This window comes from Jatropha curcas, chromosome 2, assembly GCF_041381405.1.
Source record: "Jatropha curcas cultivar XTBG-Jc1 chromosome 2, XTBG_Jcur_1.0, whole genome shotgun sequence".
NCBI lineage: Eukaryota > Viridiplantae > Streptophyta > Magnoliopsida > Malpighiales > Euphorbiaceae > Jatropha > Jatropha curcas.
In genome coordinates this window covers 8,708,604-8,732,448 of record NC_143152.1, presented here as the reverse complement: position 1 = coordinate 8,732,448, position 23,845 = coordinate 8,708,604, and the positions used below count along the sequence as shown (strand labels likewise).

Here is a 23,845-nt window from a genome sequence, read left to right as displayed (position 1 = left end):
AGAAGTAAAATCAACCAGAAATGAAAATGACCTTAACTTGTTAGCAAGCCCGTCCAAGTGTACAAGAGGTTCACCCATGGACAAAAAGCTAAGTCAGTCAAGTCCAGCAGTTAGCTTCTTTTCTGTTTTGTCTGTCCAGCAGTTAGTTTCTATTCTGTTTTTCTGTTTTTCCCATGTTCTGTCATGTGTTTGCTTTCCCTAAGTTAGTGGGTGGTTTACCAATTCCACTAAGGCAGTAACTTCCTTATTTGTAGAGGCAGTTACTTATATTTCTATATTTAATCTTTCATTTCTGTTAATGAAATTCAGTTTGAACTTTCTACAGTTTTTGAGACTTAAACTCAAGAGGTTTTCAGGGTCCCTCTATTGAGCCTGAACGTCTGCAACCATAGGTCGCAGTAAACGCCCTTCGTCATCCCAAGCACCCACCAATCCCTCATACCATCGCCCCATAACTAGATCCTTATCTAGGGACCATAACATAACTCCATACATATCGATCAATGAGCATTCCTAGGTAAACAAATTGTGCACATCAGCACCAGTATGGACTAAAATATCATGCATAGAGCATTTTCCTTCACAGAATATTAACATGCAAAACTCATTACAGTATTTTGTGATCTGTTATTGTACAATTAAGGCAAATTACAAGCACATATGCGCAAAATATAAGTAAAGCATCCCCAAATTTGGCATCCAACATGTCTCAGATTCCTGAGCTTATAAGCTCACTTAGCGAGTTAAAACAAGGAACAGTATTCAGTACACCGACGGGCAACCTTGCAATGGTCTATTGGATAAAAGTTACACATCTAATTTTTTTGCTGCTCCACATCATGAAAATTAAGCAAAATAAATCATTCATACAAGCGCAGACGCTTGACAAAAACCCTACCTAGCATGAACCAAACACAGCATTCTTCCAGTAAGGAGAACAGTTCACCACATAATTTATAAAAATAGTGAATTGAAGCATTTATTCAGTTAGTCAATAACTCCACCTTGCAGAATTACCCGAATGTAAAAAATTAAAAAATTTCAAACCACTAAAGCATAAACAACATCTGTTTCCAGTACTCTTTAAAATTGTTGTTCCTCACACAGTAATTTCACAACTTAATACCAGTGTCAAGAGAAAGAAAAATTCAATCTAAACTCATTACTATGTCAATTTACAGGTATAATCATCTCTATATATACCATTTGACCACAAAAATTACGTCAACGTACATTAGATTCAAGATGACCTGCAACAGCGAAAAAACAAATCCAAACTACAATATCTTTGAACTACAAAATCCAAAAAAATGCAATATCAATTTTACCTTCATACGTTATTCTCACTAAAATATAACAAGCAACGAAAACAGAGTGTAAATCAAGAAACAAGCGTACGCAATCAATCCGCGATGTTCTTCTCCTCCATCAGCCACTGCTACCATTAGATTCGTGCAAGCCCTAGTTGCCCAAATCACAAAAACCCCTGAGACCATGAATCTGACTGGCCCGCCCTGTGGCATGAATAGAGAAATTGCCGATAAAATCACCACCGGCAACAAACAGTAGCCAAGAACACTTGTACATGTATGTAGATCCAAATTTCCATTTCTCCCAGCCAACATATTAAACACCACATATAGAAAAATAGACGATACAACAATCCAGCCCAAAATCACACCAAATTGGATTTTTCCGGCGAGTAATTGAAAAAGGCAAAGGGAGAGATAAAGGAAGATCGGGCCAGATAGATCGGAGTCTTTGTGAACGGTAGGGTTGACGCGAAATGGATTCATAATAGATTTTGTCTTTCTCCAGATTTGATCGGGATGGATGCCGAGTTCATCGAGGAGTGGCTCCTCATCGTCAAAATTCGCGGCGCCCGAGGATGTTACAGGACCACCGCCAATAGGACCCGCGCCATATGAGCCAGTAGGAGCTGAACCGATCTCGAAGGACATAAACGGGATCCCGGAGTTTGAAGGTCTGGGAGGCTGAAACGGCGCCGTCGGAACCCGTCGTTGCTGCATGTTGGCGGCACCAGCGACTGTGGGGTTGCCTCCGGAGGGAAATATTACTGGAGGCACTGCAAATTCCTTTGTCATGGCGTTTGACACTAAAGGGTAACAGAAGAAAAGCAGGGTTTTAACGTACGTAGTTCTGAGATTACTTTAGGGTTTTGGATTTGGAGATCGGAGAGTGAGAGGAAGAGATAGAAATGGAGAAAGTGCACGGAGATTCTCAATTGTACGTCTAGAAGAAGAGCAATAAAAGAGTAATTTCGCATGGCAGGGCATAATTGACTTTTGGAGGGGCTCTTCGGCGTGTATCCCTCGTGTCTGCGGCGGGAGATTCGCCGGGTGACGCCTTTGGTGAGTTACGGGCATGATGCAATTACCATATTGCCCGTCTATTGAAATGCGTTCCTTCTTTTTCCTAATTACATAAACAACCATAAATTTAGACATTTTTTAATTCTCACTGAACCTTTTAATTCTAGATATGGTTACAAATTTGAGATCCAATACTGAACCTTTTAATTCTAGATATGGTTACAAATTTGAGATCCAATCCGGTAATCGTGAAGCGAGAGAGTTGAGGGAAGTCCATACGTAATTAAACTAGTTTTTTATAACATGTATCATATATATTTATTATTGCTCGTTTATTTACTTATGGTTCTATTTAAATAGAGAAAATTAACTTTTAAACAAATTAAAAAAATTATTTTAATTACCAACACGTGTTGAAATGAATGGTTCGACACTATTCTCCCTTAAATAAGGTCGAGGATTTGATCATCATGGATAGAGTAAATATTTACCGGGAGCAATTTACGATCCAGTTCAAGCAGAATTTAGTTGTAGTCCAGCCTGGACATATCTTTGGTTCAGACCAAAAAAATGTTTGATTTAGTATTTTAGGCAGTAATTTTTATGCATTTGGAGCCAATTTTTATTTTTGAAAGAATAAAAAGTCTCTTCAAATTTCACAAATTGACTTCATATAAAAGGACAATAGCTCACAACTGAATCGAATTCATCCAGAAATTTATTATGAAACCTCTAAATTAGTTTGATCTTAAACTAGTTCTAGCAAATTTCCTTTTTGGGTATTTTATTTAAATAAAGAATTTTACCTTATTTGGTAACTTTGGAAGGCTAGCCAAAGTAAATAGTCCAAACGACCCTTGTGTTGTTTTTCATTCAAGGTGTAAGTGTGAGAGAATTTTCAAGTAGTAGCAAACACGAAATTGTATACTTGTTTATTACATTTAAAGTACCGAAGACAAATTGTTTGGAACATAAAGTTTGTCACATTATTAAAACGTGCATAACTTTTTAGGATGCAGGATTTAAGTAAGATTAGGTTTTCATATGGCATCATATTTTGCAATTCATGTACACTCCGCCGTACAGATTGCAAGAAAGTTTACCCCGATTGTGCACCACTTATAATTTGTTTCGAAATTTCAAATTCAGTGTGGTGTGTATTTGAATACAATCAAGTCTAACAAGCGCATGTGTATAAGAGCATTAGCTTATTCAGTATTAAAACACGATCAAGTCTACGGATAAGTTTTTGAATATGGACATATCTTCTTCAATTGCATGCGGCTTTGTTGGGACCAAGTTAAGATTAAATTGATTTGGTAGGTTCATATTGGATCTTTGGATGAATTTATTTCAATTTTAAGCTATTGTCTATTTATATGAGGCTAGTTTGTGAAATTTGAAGAGATTCTTTATCCTTTCAAAAATAAAAGTTGGCACCAAGCAGAGACGGATCCAAGATTTTATATTAGGGAGGCAAACTTTCAACTTCTATATTTTATGTTATTTTTTTAACAATAAAACTATCTATCCATAGATTACTAAATGTAATTATAAAAGTTGAAACTATAGAAAAGTAAAAATAATAGAAAACTAATTTATAAATCATTTCAATACAAACCTTGAAAAAAAAAAATCATTTCAACACAAAATGAAGACGTACCTTATATGTTTTAAAGCCTCATACTATAATATTAATTTTTAGCCTTGTGCATACACACTCAGTAAATAACAATAATCGTGCAACTTTGCAAGTCTACAAGGAAACAAATCATAAAATACATAATTTAATATTAGACAAAAAGGACAATTACAAAAACATATAAACAACAACTAATAGATAGACCATTGATATTTATTAGATAGTTCAAAGTTTTCTTGTATTATTGAGAAGTCATAATATCTTTATAATATTGATATTCTCCAGAAAAAACTAACAAAACATAAATTGACGCAAAAAAAGATTACATCCATCATATTATTCATTCTTACTAGAAGAATTTTAGAATATGAATCAAAATAAAAAATATTATTGTCCAATTCTTCTTATGAGCAATCTATCATAATTGTTCTCTGTGAGTCTTCATATTTTGATATCGTTGTAAAATTTTCTCGTTGTCAATACTATTGAAGATATCTTTCTTAATATATTTGATCAAGTAATCATTCATCTAAGAATCTCTCATTCTATTACGTAATCGATTTTTCATTATCTTCATTGTTGAGAATACTCTTTCAACTGAAGCAGTAGCAATTGGCAAAATCAAAGCTAATTTCACAAGTAAAAACACCAAAGGATACACAACATCTTTTTTTATTCAACTAATTTTTTGGCAAGATAACTAATCCCTCTTAGATTTGAAAATTGATCATCGGATCTCATATCAACAATATAATTATCAAGTTGATTACTAAGAGTAACAACTAGCTCCACTTTAGAAAAATCAGAAGGATAAAATTTAGCAAGCCGAATTAATTTTTGCTTATTAAAAGCTTGGAAAGAGTCATCTAGATTCAAGCATGCTATACAAAGAAGCAACTCTGTATTGACCTCGTTAAAGCGATTGTGAAGCTCTTAAAGTTGCATATCAATCACAGTATAGAATAATTCCACTTGATAATGATGTAAATTTTTCATTTGTTGTGCATTACGTCTTGACTTTTCTCGAACCACAAAATTATCACCCATATTGGAAATGGTAATACTATGTTTCTCGCAAAATAAAGAAACTTCATCAATTAAGGATTGCCATCCATCATCTCTCATCATTTGCAATCTTTGTTTAGAAACTCTAATAAAAGAAATTGCATTGATAATGTCTTGATCTCTTCTTTGTAATGCTTGAGATAATTTGTTTATGATACTTAAAATATTTTTCATCAAATGCAAGTTAAACACAAACTCATAGGATTGAATAGAATCAAGCAACGCGTATGCTTCACCTTTTTGCTCTGAATGTATTCCTTCTTTCAAAATGATCTCAAGCACATCAACTACAGATTCAAACATCACAATTATATTTACTAATGACCATAATGCGAGCCCCAACGTGTGTCACCAGGTCTTTAAAGAGAAGTTTCTTGATATAAACCTCGACCACTTGAGATTTCACCATTTTTTAATTCTTCAACAATCTTACTAAATTGCTTCTCATGAAGAGGATCTTTTCCCTTACAAGAAGCTCCAACCATATTCAATAAACTTGAGACTAGGTTAAACAACAGAGCAATTTGCACATGATTCTTTGTCACTACTACAAGTGCTAATTGCAATTGGTGAGCAAAACAATGAACATAGTATGTAGAACTGTTTTCTTTCAACATCAAAGACTTCAAACCATTAATTGCTCCTCGTATATTACTAGCTCCGTCATAGCCTTGCCCACGTAGAGATGATAAACTCAATCCATGTCTTGAAAATAATCCATCTTTTGCAGACTTGAGAGATATAGAGGAAGTATCACTAACATGAATAATACGAATAAATCGCTCAAGCACACATCCTTTTGCATCCACATAGTGTAAAACAATTGCCAATTGTTCTGTGATTGAGATATCACGAGACTCATCAATGAAAATAGAAAATAACCCACCTTGAAGATAATTAATTATTTGGTGGTCTCAATTGCAGCACGTTTAATAATATCTTTTTGTATATCAGGAGCAATGACTTTAAGATTACCACAAGCATTTTCTAAAACAACATTATTAATATCTTGATTATGATCAACTAAAAATTTTAAAAGCTGCAAAAAAAATTACCATCATTATTAGAAGCCTCTAACTCATCATGATCGCGAAAAATTAGTCCTTAATGCAAAAGAAATCAAATGCAATCAACCAATGTAGTAAGTTGAGTACGATAGCCTTTTGAGTTTGATTGGATTGTCTAGGATAAGTAACTTGGATATGCTACTTTTGATTCGTTAAATCTTGAGAATTGCTCCAAGCTTTGTTATGAGCACTATTTGGACCGCCTATATGAATTTGAAATCTTTCTTTCTTTTTCCAGTTTATAAATCCATCAACAACAAAAGTATCAACACTTGCTTAATCTACAATATCTGGCCGATAGAGATAACAAGACAAGCAAAAAGCTGCATGCTTTGAAACATTGTACTTTAACCAATTGCTATATTCTTTAAACCAAGAAGGAACAAATCGATGATAAATATGTCCAATTTTTCTTTGTGGAAAATCATGATCGAAAGGTTGACATGGATCCTTTTGCAAATAGGCTCTTTGTATTTTATCACGATCATTAGGGTAATAATTTGAAATTTTTTTTCCGTAATCCTAAATCAGAAGGAAGATCATCTATGTGGATTTCCAAATGAGGATGCTTTGAACGATTGGGATTCAAGTCCTTATTGTAAGTGATCGTTTGAGAAATTTGTCCATAACTAAATCAAATTTATATACAAATTAATTAGAAATTTAAATAAAATTAACTACAACATTATTATTTACTTAAAATTTAAACAAGGCCATTGTCTCGCATTCAACACAATAAAGTGAAAATTTTAAAAATCTCTTCTTCTAACTGTACACATAACACATCACATTTGATATTACTATACCTTGATTTTTTTTAAGAAATATTAATTAAAAAAATTATTATTATATTAGGTTGAATTCTATTCAATACTTTCACAGTTTCACACAACTAATTCTAATTCTAAAATTTATTCTAATTCTAGAATGTCCATACCGATAGAATTAAGAAATATGTTTATGCACAAGGAATAACAATAAATAAAAGGAAATAAAAATGAATTAATTTAGTAAAAGCACAACGGTCCATAAAAGCAAAAGAGGCAAAAACCATAAACAAATTAATTTACATCACAATTCAAACAATATAAAGGAAAAAGCACAAAAAATAGTTTATAATTATAAATGTGCAAAGTATGAAAATATTTTTAAAAATTAAAAAAAGAACATATAAATAAATTAAATGGCAAAAATAGAGAGAATGAGATCAAAAAGCTAACCTGTTAGTTCTCCTCAATGCAACAATGAAAGAATGAAAGCCAAGCAATCAAATAAGTTTGTGATTGTGTTTAGAAGTTGAAAAGATTAGCATGCAATAGGTTAAGTAAATCTATAGGCAACTAAAAAGATTATATTAAACATGGATCATGGGCTTTTGTTTACTAGTATAGGTTAATAAATAAGGCCCAATTTATATCCAAATAAATATAAATTATATATAAATTACTTTTTTTTCTTTTGGGTCAATGGGGGCAAGTGCCCCCTGGCTCTAAATACATAAAAATTATGTCCAATTTTCATTTGCAACTTTAAATTAGCTTTGGAGCAAAGTTGTTTCTAAATTTTTTATTTTTTACTGTTAAGTCTATTTTTAATCACTTTGAATTTTCTATTTCAATTTTTTTTTTGCTTAATAATTGCCTGAAATACTAAATTAACCATTTAATCCTTAATTAAATGCACCAAATTCTATCTCTTGTATGTTTAGCTTTGCACAGTTGAGAGGGAGTTAATGCTGATTTAGGCAAATAATGAAAGAAATGGGAAAAATTACAGTTAAGCTAACTTCTTAATCTGTGTGAAAAGTTACTTTTCTCTGTCAAAATAAAATAGATGAAGTAATCAATATTTAATACTCCCTCTGTTTTTTTTAAATTGACAAACTTTACTTTGTTTTGTTATTCTTTTTATATAACTAAAATTACTTTATTTGGTAACTTTGAAAAGGATGCCAAATTGAAATATCTTTTTTACCCTTATTATATTTTGTTCTTAATTTGTTTCTTTTAAAAAATTCAAAAGTAGTGGCAAACAGAGATTAAGTTGAACATTAATTGTTAAGAAAAATTATGGAGATTTCTTTTTTAAACCAAATTCCTACTGAATTTTTTTGTTGCTCTTTGTTTGCAAAAGTGAGTTTGGTTTTAAATGGCTTAAGAGTAGTATTGGGCACCGCATACCAATATTTTGGCATAACTTCTTTAAAGATGGATTAAAATAAAATTCTTCTCCAAAGAATAAAGCATAACCTAGGGTTTTCTGTACCCATTTGTATTCACTTCTCTCTTCCAATTGATTCAGTAGAAGCACCCCTACACTTCTCATTTCCTAACCATTATCTCTCCACAGATCTACACTTACTAGTTTATGTAACCATCGATCGTCGTTTGATTGATAGCGGTTCGTCCCTTTAAAATGAGTCATAGGTCGATGAAGCAAAAGTGTACGATCTCTACAAAATCAAAAATGGGTGAAGAGCAAAAATCATCAAATCGGTGTTTGCAAAAATGAAAATAAAGAAAACTAAAAGCCAACAGACTCAAATACTCCAAATCCTAAATCAAAATTAGTGGCAAACAGAGATTAAGTTGAACATTAATTGTTAAGAAAAATTATGGAGATTTCTTTTTTAAACCAAATTCCTATTGAATTTTTTTGTTGCTCTTTGTTTGCAAAAGTGAGTTTGGTTTTAAATGGCTTAAGAGTAGTATTGGGCACCGCGTACCAATATTTTGGCATAACTTCTTCAAAGATGGATTAAAATAAAATTCTCCTCCAAAGGATAAAGCATAACCTAGGGTTTTCTGTACCCGTTTGTATTCACTTCTCTTTTCCAATTGATTCAGTAGAAGCACCCTTACACTTCTCATTTCCTAACCATTATCTCTCCACAGATCTACACTTACTAGTTTATGTAACCATCGATCATCGTTTGATTGATAGCGGTTCGTCCCTTTAAAATGAGTCATAGGTCGATGAAGCAAAAGTGTACGATCTCTACAAAATCAAAAATAGCTGAAGAGCAAAAATCATCAAATCAGTGTTTGCAAAAATGAAAATAAAGAAAACTAAAAGCCAACAGACTCAAATACTCCAAATCCTAAATCAAAGAACTAAGGCTATGGTGATCAAGGAGAGGATGGTGGACTAAATGTAGCCTAAAAATAAAAAAGATAAACCCTCACGAAGAAAACAATTGTCATGAAATAAAAATCGCAACCACTTCCCAAAAATTCACCCCTATAAAAAGTGTAAGCGTATTGCTGAGGAAGTGAAGTCAACTAATATGGATGAAGAAGATTAGTCCCAATCAAAAAGTGGACAAGAACAAAGTGGCCATGATGGATTTGATAAAAGTGATTTCATCTACCAGGAGAAAGAAGATTACTACAACCAGGTAATTATAAATGAAAAAAACACTTTATGAGAAAATGGTTTATTTTGATGATATTAAGAGTGTAGGAAAGCATTTAGCTAAGTTCTTTGATTATGGAATGAAACAATTAATGTAATTAGAAATGTGGTGTATCCTTGATTTTAGTGGGGATTTTTTATGCTAATTTAGAAGCTTGAAAGAGGAAAAAGGATTATATAGAAAAGATTAATTTGGTTTCTATGGTTAAAGGGTTAGAGGTTGAGATAAATGAAACTGTGTTAGAAAAGCAATTTAAGATGAGAAATATTGGTTTTGATTCATTCTGAAAGATTATGCTCTTCCAAAAGGTTTGAACATTGTGGACTTTAAAAAAAGAGATTTACCTGAGGATTATAGTAGTGGGGAATTGATAAGCACTAAGATGAAGGCAATTCCTAAACTTTTGCATTTGATAATTTGCTTTAATATGCTACCTAAACCAGGCAATAAAGAAAATATCACAGATGATGAGACATTGTTACTCTGGCATTTGATTAACCATAGGTAGATCAATTTAGGTTCAATTATTATAAAAAATATTACCCATAATCACAACATCATGAGCGAAGAGAAGCATAAATCCAAGAAAAATTGTAGGAGTTTGCCTTATGCTAAATTAATTTTCAATGTTTAATTGATGTTGAAGTTGATGTGACTAGAGAGAAAGAAGAAAAGTTGAAAGCAGTAAAAAAATAAATGCGAGATATTTAGCTTCATGCAACATTGTCAATACCAAGAAAAGGGGTTGGACATTATTGAAGTATGTCAAAGATGATAATATCCTAGAGTTTGGAAGTAAGAATTCCCATAGGACAGTAAAGGCTCCTATGAATATGCAAAGAAAGGAGTCTAACCAACTTTTATTGTCTAAGTTTTGTGCTTTGGCAGTGGGGAAGTTGGATGAAATGAATTTATCATTCCAAAGTTTGGTTTTAAAGCTGGATCAAAATACTACTCGAATAGAAGAAATGCGCGCAAATTTGAATGAGTTGAGGAGTTCTTTCAAAGGAATTGTGCACTTCACAGAGATATTAGATACACTTGAAATTGAACAAGGGAAAAAATATAGGCACACATATTGAAGACAATGTGAGCGAAAAAGATAATGAAACGGGAAGGAAAAATGATGGAGTTGTGACTGAGAAAAAAATGGGCACACATATTGTTCTCTTCTTTGAACAATGGCTTGATCGAACTTTAATGTTTCTTTATCTCTCATTATTCAATCATTCTGTGCACATGCAGCAAGGTTGAACTCAACTCATGTGCTAAGGCAAGAATTATGGTCCACCGCCTCAGTGGGATTTCTAAAGTTCTAGAAGAAGTTATTTCCACACATTTGTGTTCCCTATTCCATGAGTGTTTCATTACACTTTGACTGCATGTATCATTCTTTGGATTATCTCAAATCCTATACATCGACCTCTTGGATATAGAAAAACTAGCTGTAACTTTTTCATAAGTTCACTCAATTAGCGAACCTTTTTGCATCTCAGTCAATAACAATGTCTTGACTAAATTCTTTAAAGTTTCAGAGATATTTTTTCATTTATTTGTCTTTCTTGCATTTTCATATGAATGATTTTCGGTTATCTCTCTAATAATAGTCTCTTCTATTGGAGAAACACTTAAATTGATTGGAAGTTCATTGCACATGGGCAGAACTTCAGAGTTTGTGCGCTAATCTTGAGAAAAATCAGTGAGGTCTAATTGATTTAGTGGATTCATGCTGGAAAAAAAGTTGTGAATGGCAATTTATAGCTGTGTTCCAGTCCAAATTCATATGCCTACATTTTTATGAAGTTGAGGAGACTCTACAATTCAAATGAAAAAATTTGCTACTAAATTTTGGTTAATTTTTGCGCACAAAGAAGTGTCAATGAAGGGACCAAAATAAAGTTTTGAATTTTTAATTTTCATTTCTAATGTGAGCAATTAATATCCCGTTAATTAAGCAACAAACATAGCTAATCCTTTTAAAATTTAAGGGAGACAACACATTTATTATTATATTAACCCAAGAAATGTGAATAAAAGATATTTGCATTTTAGAGGAGTAGTTAATGTGATTTTAGCGGTAATATAGACAAATAAAGAAAACTGAGTTAGTTTAACAAATTCTTTAATATTGGTGAAAAATCAATTGTGCCTATATAAAAAGAACGGAGGAAGTATTATACTCTCTCTGTTCTATATATGTGGAGAGAAAATAAATTTTCACTAGAATTTAGGAGGTGGATTGATGTGATTTTTTTTCTAATTTACCTAAAAAGGCAATTTGGTGGTTTCTAAATTTCAATAAAAGGATAGTAAAGGATGAGAAAGAAGATGAATTACTTAATTGCGGAAGTTTATTTGCTTACAACTCCACAAAACAAAAACGTGAGCTCCACTATTGCAACTAGCTAATGAAATTTCAATCTCAAATTTGGATTGAAAAACTTGCAGTGAAATTTGGAAGAAACTTTGGAGCCAAAATTTTTTACCTCAAGTTCTTTATTTTGCTTCTCTAAATTTGTGCCAAAAAAAGAAAATTTGAAGCCAAAATTTTCAAAACTTAAACTCATTTGAATAGGGATGAGTTCACAATTCCAAATATTTTACCCACAAATGCCATTAACACAATCTTGCCTTTTTGTTTGAATACAATCCCTCAAGACCCGCCTGCAACTTCAGAAGATATGTCCATACTTAACAATCAGATCTTAAACTTGACCTCCTTGTCATCTGATGAATAGCTGACCTCTATAGAATCTGAAACGAAAACATCCAATTAATGTTCTAGAGAGAATATAAATAGGCACAACAATTTTGAGTTAAGCACTACAACTTGAAGGGAAATTTCCTTTCATCGTGGATTTATTAGATTTGTATGTGGATCTCACCATATCTGCACACTTAATTATTAAGTGTATGTAGAAACTGTGTACATAATTCGGACTATGCTTGCAACTCAAAAATTTAATCTATACACATAACGTGAAAAAGCCTTTATCTTTTATAGCACGATATAGTCTATTGTGGAATATTAATTGTCCAACCACAATAATATCTCTCACCTTCTTAAAATTCTCTCAAGGTCAATGTTAAGCTAAAAACCAAAATAATGGTATATTGGACTTTTTGCTCGACATAGATAATGGCCAAATATTGGGAGATAATGTTGTCAGATATCTCTCTCCATAACCAATTCCATCCTATCTTTGTATATAAAACGCAGAACTTTCCACAAAAGAGGGTTAATGGACATTCTTTTAGAGTTCAATATTATAATATCACTGTCATGTTATTTTGAGAATATATATAATGGAGGGAATATAATTTTAGGAATCAAGCTGGTATAATGATGAGTATTGGCTACATAGTGATTTTTTCTTGCAATTTACTTTAATTAATAAGAGTTGCATCACAATTGCATAGTTTGGACTAGTTAGAAAAATATGTAATCCTATCATATTGAATTAAAAATTTCACAAAATATAATTTATATTGAGAAAGGCTAATAAAATTAGAGCTCAACTGAATTACATAAACTTTCCAATGCTCAACTGAACAAAAATTAGAGCTTACGACTTGATATACATTTGTGAAGGGAAAATGACATTTTTGTGCCAGTATTTTAGTATAATTATTACTTTATTTTTTACATTTTAAAAATTACATTATTTTATCCTTGTAATTTGTCTCCCTTAAAAGAAATTATACTTTGTCAATTATTTGAGATTAGTCGTTAAATACTAGTAAAATTATAGAACTAACCTTATATATATATGAACTAAAAGGAGAAAGATTATATTTTTATTACTATGTTTTGATATAATTAACTAATTTGTCCTTATACTTTAAAAATTATGTTATTTTTTCTATGTCGTTTGAATCAGTTAACGACTTAAATCTCAAATAATGATGGACGGAATGATAATTTCATTTAACAGAAATAAATAACAAGGATATAATAGTACTAATCGTTAACTGTGCTTCGCGCGCGGATATTTAAATATTATTTTAATAATTATTATAAATAAAATCTCTACTTGAATTAAATCAATAATGGTAAATATCAAAATTATTTGTAATAAAAAGAACTATAACATTATTTGCAAATAGCATAAATATTTTTAAGATAAGGCAGATTGCTAGAGAAAACATTCAAATGCCAAATTTGAAGAGATTAACTTTGCTAACCAATATATGATATTCAAACTTATATCTAGTTATTTAATAATTTATATATCTATTACATTTTAATTGATATTAAAATATTGTTTTCAAAAATAAATTATACAATTAAAATATATAGATAAATGAGAGAACAACTTTTAGTTTAAAAAGATAAATAGAATTTCTTTTAAAAGTCATAATTATCTAGTTATTTAATAATTTGTACATATCCATTATTTTTTATTAATATTAAATAGATTTTGAAAATAAATTATCGAATTAATATTATCTATATTTTTTTTAAAAATAAGTCATAATTATCTAGTTATTTAATAATCTGCCTATAAGTGAGGAATTAATTTAATTTTAATAGATATATAAAGTTTTTATTAAAAAAATGAATTCCAAAAGTCTAGTTATGAAAAAAGAAAATAAACCTATAGATATATATATATATATATATATATATATATATATATATATATATATATATATATATATATATATATATAAGCAAAAAAATTTAAAATTATTATTATCTAAATGTAATTATCTTAAAGATAATGGTTAAATAACATAGAAATAATTTAAAATGTTTAAATTCATAATAATTTATCTAATACCTATTAAACTTTAAAAATATATTCAACATCCAATCAAACTACATAAATATAAAATAAAATCTTAAAATTCTTAAAAAACAGAAAAATAGAAAGATGAAAGAAGAGAACATATTGAACATATAGATATTATTAATTTAAATTTAATTTAATTATGTTATACTTTGCTTTATTATTTCTATTTTAATAATTTTTTCATTAATTTGTTACTAAAATTAAGAAATGGATAACAATAGACATAATAAGTATAAATTTTAGGAAACTATAATAATAATTTTTATATTTAATAAAAATATAAGATTGAAATTATAAAAATTAAATATAATAAAGCAACTCGTATCCAAGAACTCATACACTGAACTTGCAAAAATCTGCAGGAACGCGAGTGGATTAGTGCAGACCATTAACAAATCTTGTAAAGCAAGTCAATAAAAGAAAATGATAAAGAGATACTCAAAAAGCATCAGTAATGGTGTGAATTACATGCAAAGCAATGACTGATTGGAAGAACGCGGCAATATTGGTCGGTGTCTTCACCCAAATAGGACCACTAACGCTGCTGAGCAGATATGGTGTTGTCGAATTTCCATAAGCCCACTAACCAATCCAAGTAACAGCAAACAATAACAAATTTCCAAATGTGAATTGAAAGTACAGTGCTTTCATAATGTTATTTACAGTGGGTTGCTTTATTATTGCCTGTATCTCTGGAAGCATTCCTGTGTTGTATGTAAAAATCAGAGAGGACTATTGATCCACCAAGCCAAATTCGGAAGGCCGACAAATGATAAGTTGCAATGGCAAATACAGCACATATAATCCCAGCAATGCTCATACCAAAACTAACTGATTAACTATATTTATATACAAAAATTAATTAATCAAGAAGAGAAGAATAGAGTTTTTTTTGCAACATTGTTATTGCCTTCCGAAACTGATCCAGCCGTAGAGCTTTAGGATTTGCAGCTTTGATGCGCTGTATCTTCTCCCTGAAACCAGCAAATAAGAATATGCATAGTTATAAAAAGAAAATGAGAAATAAAATAAAGAAAATTTATTTATTATAATGATATTCTCTTCTTACCTCATAAATCGATTATAAGCAGATGGAAGTCTTGTTTCTTTTCTTGAATAAATAAATAAACTAGTGCATTACGTTTAAAGAAGTAGAGTTATATTAGGTTTAAAGTTTTAGTTGGATTAGGTTAGATGATTAGATTAGATTATTTAAAAAATTATCAATTATTAATACTATATATTAAATATTAAAATGAAAAAATTGGCCAATCAAAATATAGAAAAGTAAAGAAAAAATTTAAAATTTTCTAAAAAAAAATAAAAATAGAACGTTGGACAAACAGAATGCCTTGAAACTTTTTCTTTGTTTTAATTTTCATATATATAATTTTTAAAATGTAAAATGAAGTGCTTAATTATTCCAAAATATCATTTTTTTTTCTGGCCAAATGTATATTTTAGACCCTGTACTTTTCCAAAAAAAACCCTGTGGCCTCTAATACTTTATGGGGATCCTGTAAGGTACCTGTAATTTTTTTTTTCGTATTTAATAGACACCTCGCCTGGGCAAACGAAGCGCGTCAAGTCACATTATTTTACTTGTCAAAAATGTAATGTCGTGTCAGAGAAAGAGCTACACATCATACGCCACATCATATAATATGGTTTCTTTAACTCCAATGTAGACTTTTCAATTTTTAGTTTTTTGTTTTTATTTGCAAACAACCAAAGCATTAGCCAAGAAAGAAAAAGCTTGGAGAAAATAAATCCCTAAACAAAAATGTGTGTGTTTTGTATTTGGGTGATTTGCTAGAAAGCATTTGGGTTAAATGTTCCATTTTTTTAGCATTGTAATTCACGATGGCGGAGAAAAAGATAAATATTTTATGGATTCACAAGAGCATTTTGAAAATATACCCCAAAAGGTATACATTGGTGGAAGGAGAACCGTAGAACCATCTATTGACCCTGACGTATGCTCTATCATTAAGTGTTGTGCTAAAGCACTTGAGCTAGGGTCTATTAATGTGACAGGATTCTTCCACAGATGGCTGGTGGCAAATGAGATTGAGATTTTTACTACCCAAGACACTAATAGAAACCTAACATTAGAGATTTATTTTGAGCATGGAGTTGATGTTGCTGAAGTTATGGAGGAAGGTGCAGGTTTAATAGAGGGTATTAATGAGGGGAGTGAAAATGAGGGAGTGGGTGAAAGGAGTAAAAATGAGACATGGATAACATGGAAAATGCTTTTAATGAAAGTGTCAACCTGTCAGGGGGTAATGTGCAAGGGTGATAGCAAAGTAATGTCAGATCCTGAGTTGTAGTGACAGGAGACATTAGTCTCAAGCCACTAGGTCTCAAATGGAAAGGAAAAAATGCAACAAGACAATTAACTCAACAGAGGGCAACCACATAGTTCATGATGCAACAATCAAGAGAGGCAACCATGTTTGCTGGGTATACAAGTCAGAGTAGTCAAGCATCACAGACCAGCAACATTTCCACACAAGGCAATGGAAATGCATGAAAAATCAATCTGCTTGTAATGAGATACTAGTGAATTTAGGATATTGTGAATGTTTTTGGCAATGATAGGACAAATGCAAACAATTAGCTTTTTGTTGTGTTATATTTTGTGGATCTTGACAATGTATTTAGTTAGCCTGAGATTTACTTGTTTTCTTAGCATATTAGAACAAACTATGTCATCAACATTTCAGATCCAAATAAATCTCAGTGTGTTATTTTTGAACTATGTCTCAGTTTCTTATTATCACTGCCTAAGTCTAATTCAATTATGCAAATGTTGATATATTGGGAATGAAATAACAGGAAACGTGGACCAAATTTTCATTCCAAAATTACCAAGTTACAAAAGAAGAAGGTTTTTGAACACACCTCCAGCAATTACATTACACTTTCCAATCAACCACATTACAATTGCAACAATCTAAATACACCTAAACCATTGCCCTATTTTCCTAAATACAAATCCCCTAAACAATGACCCTAAATACAACCATACAACCAATACAAACACATAAAACAAAAATAGCCAACATAAGCTTCTTCAATTTTTCCTTAAATTTTTACTGTTTTCCTCATAATCCTTAATCCTCTTCAACAATTTAAGAATTACATGTTGCACATGCTCTGACATTGGGGGATCCAAACATTGAAAGAAATTGCAAGCTCCCCTTTTCTGAAATTTCCCATTAAATGAAAAAACAAAAACCCATCAACAACCTCGTTCAAATAATCAGTTGTAAATCATCAAGAAATTACAAAATTAACTCAACAATTAGAATATACCCACCCCATACTATCTACAACCGAAAAACCTCCTCCCTTGGTTGGCTTAGTGAAAGAGACCTTCAGCACCGTTGTTAGACCACGGTAGCAACTTGGGATAATGAAATCAAGCAGAGTATCCATTTCGATTTCCTTTGAATTGTATAAATCACCCAGTTATGATGATAAAAAATGTATGAACCCTAAATTGGAGAGCTGAGAGTAACGTTTTAGTTAAAAGAGTGACAATGGATGAGAGGTTAGCTTAATTTCTCTTTCCATGGCAAGGTGGTCAAGGCTTCACTCTCTTCACATTCACGTGGATACTCACGTATATGGCAAGGTAATCTATTAAATATGAAAAAAAAATTACAAATACCTTATAGGACCCCTGCAAAGTATAAGATGCCACATAAATTTTTTGGTAAATTACAGGGTTCAAAATATGCATTTGGCCTATTTTTCCCTTTGTGAAGCATGCACAGTACATTCCATAGGAATAGTGGTTCAAAAATCTAGCAACAACTGTTCCCTTGTGTGTTGAGGTTGAAAACAAAAAAAAGAAAAAAAATACTGAAAAACCCTCTCGGATATAAGATTACGAAAAGACCTCCACAAGTCAACACGAAGCAACCATAGTCAAGAAAAGAATAAAAGAAGCAACACCGACGGAAACGGTTCAGCCACCGGGAGACTCGATCTCTCCCGTTCTCTGTCTATTTCTAGGGTTCAAAAAGCTGAAAATGGAACAAGAAACGGGCTTGTCAAAATCGGTGGCAGTCGTAGCCTGTGCGTCCATGACTTTCTTTTATGTGGCAATTCTCCATGCTCCCACTTTGATCTTACGGCTTCCTCCTCCTTCCTCTCTCAAGCAATTTTTAATCCGACGGTTCATCTGCGCTGCCATTTGTTCAATAGTGTCCGTTATTTTCTGTGCTCTTATCCTTCCTGTAAGCTTCTCTTACCCTGCTTCAATTTCCTATCTTCACACTTCCATCTTTCTTCCTAATTAAAAGTTGTGAAATATGAATCCTATTGAAGTTATTATGTATTTATAGTTAATATAAAAATTCTAGAGAAATACTGATCTTATAACCTTGATTGACTATGCTTAATGGAGCCAGATAAGAAGATTGGAAGCTTCTCTTTTGTTTGGCATTTATGGCATCCGGTTGGACCATATTGTGAGTATCATGATAATAACATACAGCGTCTTTTTTTTTTTTTTTTGGAATCAGATGTGTTGTGTTATGACTTATGACTCTAGTATGAGAATTTTTCTTTTTTTTTTTTTTTTTTTTTTTTTTTTTTTTTTTTTGGCATATGGTAATTATTGCTTTTATATTCTTGTATCGTCTGCAGATATTGGAAAAGGGTGACTGATTGCTAAATTTGCATGTTGAAATGCAATTTTATGTATGAAACAGTGGCAAGCTGTGGCCTTTCCTCTTTCCTTGACTTCATTAATGTACGCTGGATCTTTTTTGGACAAATTGTTGATGCTGGTGGATTCATGGAAGGAAGATATGAATGAGGGTGGTGGAGGCTTTTCATTTGATAGTATCAAACATCTCCTGCAAAATTTCGTTGTTTGGATGTCTTCAACGGCTTCCAATGTTATGGCTTGGCGTAATTTTGTGGTGGTCAGTTTCTTTACTATTCTAGACTTATTTTTTACTTCAAGATTGTGTGGACGTGCACATGAGAAAAATTTGCACATAGTGAGAGACTGGCTTGAATATATTGTGTTAATTTTTCACAAATATTGCATGAAAAGGTGGTTGGAAATTGGAACTCCATTTCATGCACTAAAATATTGAGGAATTGATTGCGTGCAATCTATTTCTAAAGTGTTCCAAGTTCTGAAATAAGTCTTCATTCCTAAAAATGCCTGTTTTCTGTATTGATATTTAATCCCATTGTACAAGTCATTGTAATTAAAAATGATAAGGAATTACTTTTCATGGGCTATTTACTAAAATTGGTTATATGTGTTTTTGCATCATCATTTAATGTTTTTTGTTCATTTTTTAGTTAATGGTTTAAAATGGAAAGTATAAAGTTCTCCTTTAAATCAATCCTCGACTCTTGCTGTTCAGGCTCCATTAACAGAGGAATTGGTGTTTAGAGCATGTATGATATCTTTACTTCTATGTGGAGGATTCAAGATCTACAGTGTCATTTTTCTCTGTCCTATTCTTTTTAGCTTGGGTAAGTTGATTGATATGGGCTTATGAATGTGTATTTGCTGTATATGTTCTTTCTCATCTATGTTTACATTTCTGCCTGAAAACTTGCTGGAAAATAATTTTGGTTTATTTGTTAAGAGCACAGTTCTCAATCTTACATTCACTTCCGGTCTTAAAACTTTTGGTTTCTTCTTATGATGCATGGATTGAGCATTTTATTGGTAGTTATATGCCCCAGTAGATGCTAAGGTGAATTTTATGCCAGGAAATATTACTTACTGTTATCATTATTTGCAGCACATTTAAACCATTGGATGGAGATCTATGTTAGGCATAACTACAGCATGCTTAAGGCCTCCATGGTTGTAGGTAAATTCTGCTTATTATGCTTTGACTTTTAAAAACTTGCTCTGAGAAATTGGCATTATTTTATTCTACAAGTATGTCTTGCTTGTCTTTCCAAATTATTGACTCAATTTTTTGGGAGAACATTATAGATTAAAGATCTTTCTAGTTGTCATGTCAATTCATGAACAAGTGGATTTTTTACGCATGGTGTCAGGTCTTCAACTTGGCTACACAGTAATCTTTGGTTCATATGCTTCTTTTCTTTTCATCCGAACAGGTAAGCCATTGCTTCTTAGTAGTTGATACATCTATTTTACTATGTCTGTAACTATGGTTCCTCTTTTGGTGTCAAATAGATGCTTGCTGGATAGACATGCTTATAATGCTATATTTGGTCTGGGTAAATAAAAAACACACTGAAGCTTGCATCCACAATGTCGTTTGGTTAGTCTGTAACGTGTAATGGATTAAATTCTCTTGCAAAGTCTTGCATTCTTTTTGTTGCCAGCACCGACATAGTATTCCTAGTTACTCCACAAGATTTTAGAATTATATATGCTCAATGACAGAATATTTCAGGCTAAGAGTTCTGATAAGACTTTACATACAATAGAAAATGCAAGATAGCAATTAGGACTGTAGTCATGGCTTCAGTAATCCTGGGTTTCTTATTTTGAATACCTTTAATAGAATAGTTCTTATATTCTCCTTTGTTATGGGGTTGCTTATTCTGTCTTTGTGATTCAATAGATTGAAATGTATCATTGCAGGACATCTTCTAGCTCCATTAAGTGCTCATATATTTTGCAATTTTATGGGATTGCCTGTGCTGTTTGGAAGGAAGAAAGGTATGTCATAAAGTTGCAAATAAAAATTAATGCTTCCTTAGATATTGATGACAGATATTCAGAAGGCAATATTGCCAGAGTGGCAATTGACATGGCAAGAGCGAGATTTTTCGGAACTTCTTTCCTAATTCAGTTGTTCTACTTTTCTTTGTTCCTTTTCATTTAATTTCAAAAAAATGTCGACTCTCTTAAAAATCTGATGAAAAAGGTATCCAAAATAACAAAAAAGTAACTCCAGAACAGAAACCTAAGATAACTTTACTTCACGTTGTGTTAAATTGACTTCAGCACATTCAGGTTGTGAGTTTCCTGGTTTTTTTTATAACTCTACTTAAGTTTGGAGAGAACCAAATAGAAGATCTAAAAATGAAGAAAGCAATTAGAATTTGATCAAATCCAAACCCTCGTTTCTGCAGAGTAGGATCGTGTTAGATTTTAAGTAATGAACTAGCTATATATTGGAAGGTAGGTAGTCTTCATCAAAACAATATTTTTGGGGCTTAACCATCAAATATATCCCAAACTTTGCGGGTTGTAACAATTACACCCTAAAACGAACTTAATCCCTTAGGCACGCCAATTGCATAGTTATGTGAAAATTGAACCTCAATTTTAATGTCAAATTTTGACCAGATTAAAATTGGGGTTCAATTTTTTTAAAAAATATGCAATTGGGGTGCCTCAGGGGTTAGGTTCGTTTTAGGGTGTTATCGTTACGACCTGCAAAGTTTAGGGTATATTTGTTAGCCATATTTTTTGCCTAAATTTGGAAAAGACAAAATAAAAAAGCAAAAATCAATTTTTATCTGGTGATAGGAATTTTCAGTTGTGTAGATTGACCAAAGAATCTGGTGATACTGATGTGAACTTTGAGGTTTTGAGGTCCTGAGCAGCTAATGTCAATTTGAAAAAAACCTGAATTAGTGGTTTAGAGAAAACTGTGCTTTGTTTCCTTGAATTCCTACTATGATAATATTGGACCTTGTTTCAAACTTTGGATTCGAGGCAGATTTAGTTAAAATGGCCTTGTATGAATCCATCAAATATCAAAACCACCTTTTGCTTTTTTTCTGCAATGGTGCATGGTTGCATATTTGTTGTTTACATTTCCATTTCTTGCCTAAACCCTGTGATATTGTTTTATGATCTGTTTGTTCTTGAGCTAAATAGATTTGATTATTTCTCCTAGTTAAATTCTTTGAACTTCATCCATCACCTATTTATTGTATAGAATTTGACCTGCATATTGTCACTATTTCAGGGATGGTGACTCTGGCATTTGTAGCTGGAGTAGTAACTTTCAGTTGGCTTCTTTTTCCAGTTACGAGTCCTGATTTGTACAATGACCAAACAAATAATTGTAGATGTTGGCATGGGTATTGTTCCTGGAATTAAACCTGTGACATCTTGAAGGTGAAGAGACACTACTAATTTCATGTGCTATATTTTTTGCGCTGCCATGATGTTTATTATGCTTATTCCATAGTTTTTAAGTTTGAGACTTTCGATATTTGCGAGATTGAAACTGTCCCAATTGGATTATCGCAGACAAAAACATGACTTCTATCAGTGACAGACTTTGAACATGTAGTATCAGATTGTGTCATTTTGCAGATGATGTTCTATGGAAAAGGCAAAGAACCTGCTGTTGTAAGCCTGTATCGTAGTAGTGTATTTGCTTAGACTGATTTTCTTTCCTTTTTTTTTTAATTTATTTTTTTTCTCCTGATGAGCCACGTGGACTGTGTCTAACTGATTGTTGGAAGTAACCTTAACCAATATCTGAATATGCTGTACTCAAGCACGCTGAATCATTCTACTCCATTCTATAGCATGCCTTCACCAGCATCGTTCACTGTGGCACGAGTTGGATTTCAGTAAACGCGAGGTGATAAGAAACTTTTTAGCCACTTTTTAACGTTCATACGGATTCATCTTGGTTCGGGTTCTACCTGCTTTAATTTTCTTAAAACAAATTTATGTATATTTTTTTTGTTTTTAAATGTATATTTATACAATAAATTAAGACTCCGTTTGTTTGTATAAAATAATTTACAGAAAAGTATTTTTCATAATTTTTCAATATTTGGAACATTAAAAGAAAATAAGTCAAGGGAATTAAGGTGTTGATCAATGGAAAATAAGTTAGCAATTAAGGAAAATAACTTATCTAGAAAAACATTTTCCTAACTTTATTCATAATCCAAAATTAGTCTTTTTGATCCACCAAGGAACATTTCATCTGTTGAAGAGTGCAATTGTGGGCTCGCTCTCTTTTGGAAGCATAAAAAATGTGTCAATTGGCTTTTTTTTTTTTTTTTTTTTTTTAAGAAATGTTTAAAATATATTTTACATGATATTTTACTTTTAAATAATCATTAAATTATTTTAACAATGTATTTAAATCATACCATTTAAAATATATAATTTAGCAATATATTTTAAAGTAATTGTAGTATTTATATATTATTAAATTATCTTTAATGTAGATTGCTTATTAATTATGAATAATGTAATAGGTGTAAACACATTATTTATATAATGAAAAATTAAAATTTTTAATGCTATATCAAATGTTATTTTCCAAGAATGTTTTATGTAAAACCAAACATGGAGTAGCTCTACTTTTTGAATAACATTCACCAAAGCAACGATAAACTTTATGGTGGAAAAGACTCGAACTCAAAACTTTCTACTCCCTACATTTTCTATAAAAGGTAGGAACACTATTTAAACCACATCTGATTGGCTTAACTGAATAATTTTTTAATCTTATACCTAATTATATATATATATATATATATATATATATATATATATATATATATATAATCCTGAAATA

At 31.4% G+C, this 23,845-nt stretch overlaps 2 protein-coding genes and 1 pseudogene across 4 annotated transcripts; 1 reads left to right on the top strand and 2 right to left on the bottom strand.

Moving 5' to 3' along the window:
- Positions 1–1,050: 1,050 nt before the first annotated feature.
- LOC105629486 (Integral membrane Yip1 family protein) lies at positions 1,051–2,307 on the bottom strand. Its single transcript, XM_089718518.1, has one exon. It carries the CDS (start codon positions 2,103–2,105, stop codon positions 1,347–1,349), a length of 759 nt encoding a protein of 252 aa, XP_089574644.1. The 5' UTR covers positions 2,106–2,307; the 3' UTR covers positions 1,051–1,346.
- A 2,197-nt stretch (positions 2,308–4,504) lies between these two features.
- Positions 4,505–15,392, bottom strand: LOC105629525 (uncharacterized; annotated as a pseudogene).
- Positions 15,393–18,179: 2,787 nt separating this feature from the next.
- On the top strand, positions 18,180–22,729 carry FACE2 (farnesylated protein-converting enzyme 2). 3 transcript variants are annotated; one of them, XM_089718386.1, is made up of 9 exons: positions 18,183–18,568; positions 18,743–18,802; positions 19,046–19,261; positions 19,718–19,829; positions 20,105–20,176; positions 20,370–20,432; positions 20,926–21,003; positions 22,265–22,416; positions 22,552–22,729. In XM_089718386.1, the coding sequence occupies exons 1-8, from the start codon at positions 18,362–18,364 to the stop codon at positions 22,396–22,398; spliced, it is 942 nt and encodes a 313-aa protein (XP_089574512.1). In that variant the 5' UTR covers positions 18,183–18,361; the 3' UTR covers positions 22,399–22,416; positions 22,552–22,729. The 3 variants fall into 3 exon arrangements, with proteins under 3 accessions (XP_089574513.1, XP_089574512.1, XP_089574511.1); XM_089718385.1 differs by having other exon boundaries at positions 22,265–22,729; XM_089718387.1 differs by lacking the exon at positions 20,926–21,003 and having other exon boundaries at positions 18,180–18,568; positions 22,265–22,729.
- Positions 22,730–23,845: the final 1,116 nt, after the last annotated feature.

Excerpts from the sequence above, each read along its gene's own strand:
- LOC105629486 (XM_089718518.1), bottom strand. The coding sequence starts at position 2,105 with ATGACAAAGGAATTTGCAGTGCCTCCAGTAATATTTCCCTCCGGAGGC.
- FACE2 (XM_089718386.1), top strand. The coding sequence starts at position 18,362 with ATGGAACAAGAAACGGGCTTGTCAAAATCGGTGGCAGTCGTAGCCTGT. Across the intron at positions 19,262-19,717 it reads CTTGGCGTAATTTTGTGGTG|GCTCCATTAACAGAGGAATT; the intron begins GTCAGTTTCTTT and ends CTTGCTGTTCAG. Across the intron at positions 19,830-20,104 it reads TCCTATTCTTTTTAGCTTGG|CACATTTAAACCATTGGATG; the intron begins GTAAGTTGATTG and ends CATTATTTGCAG.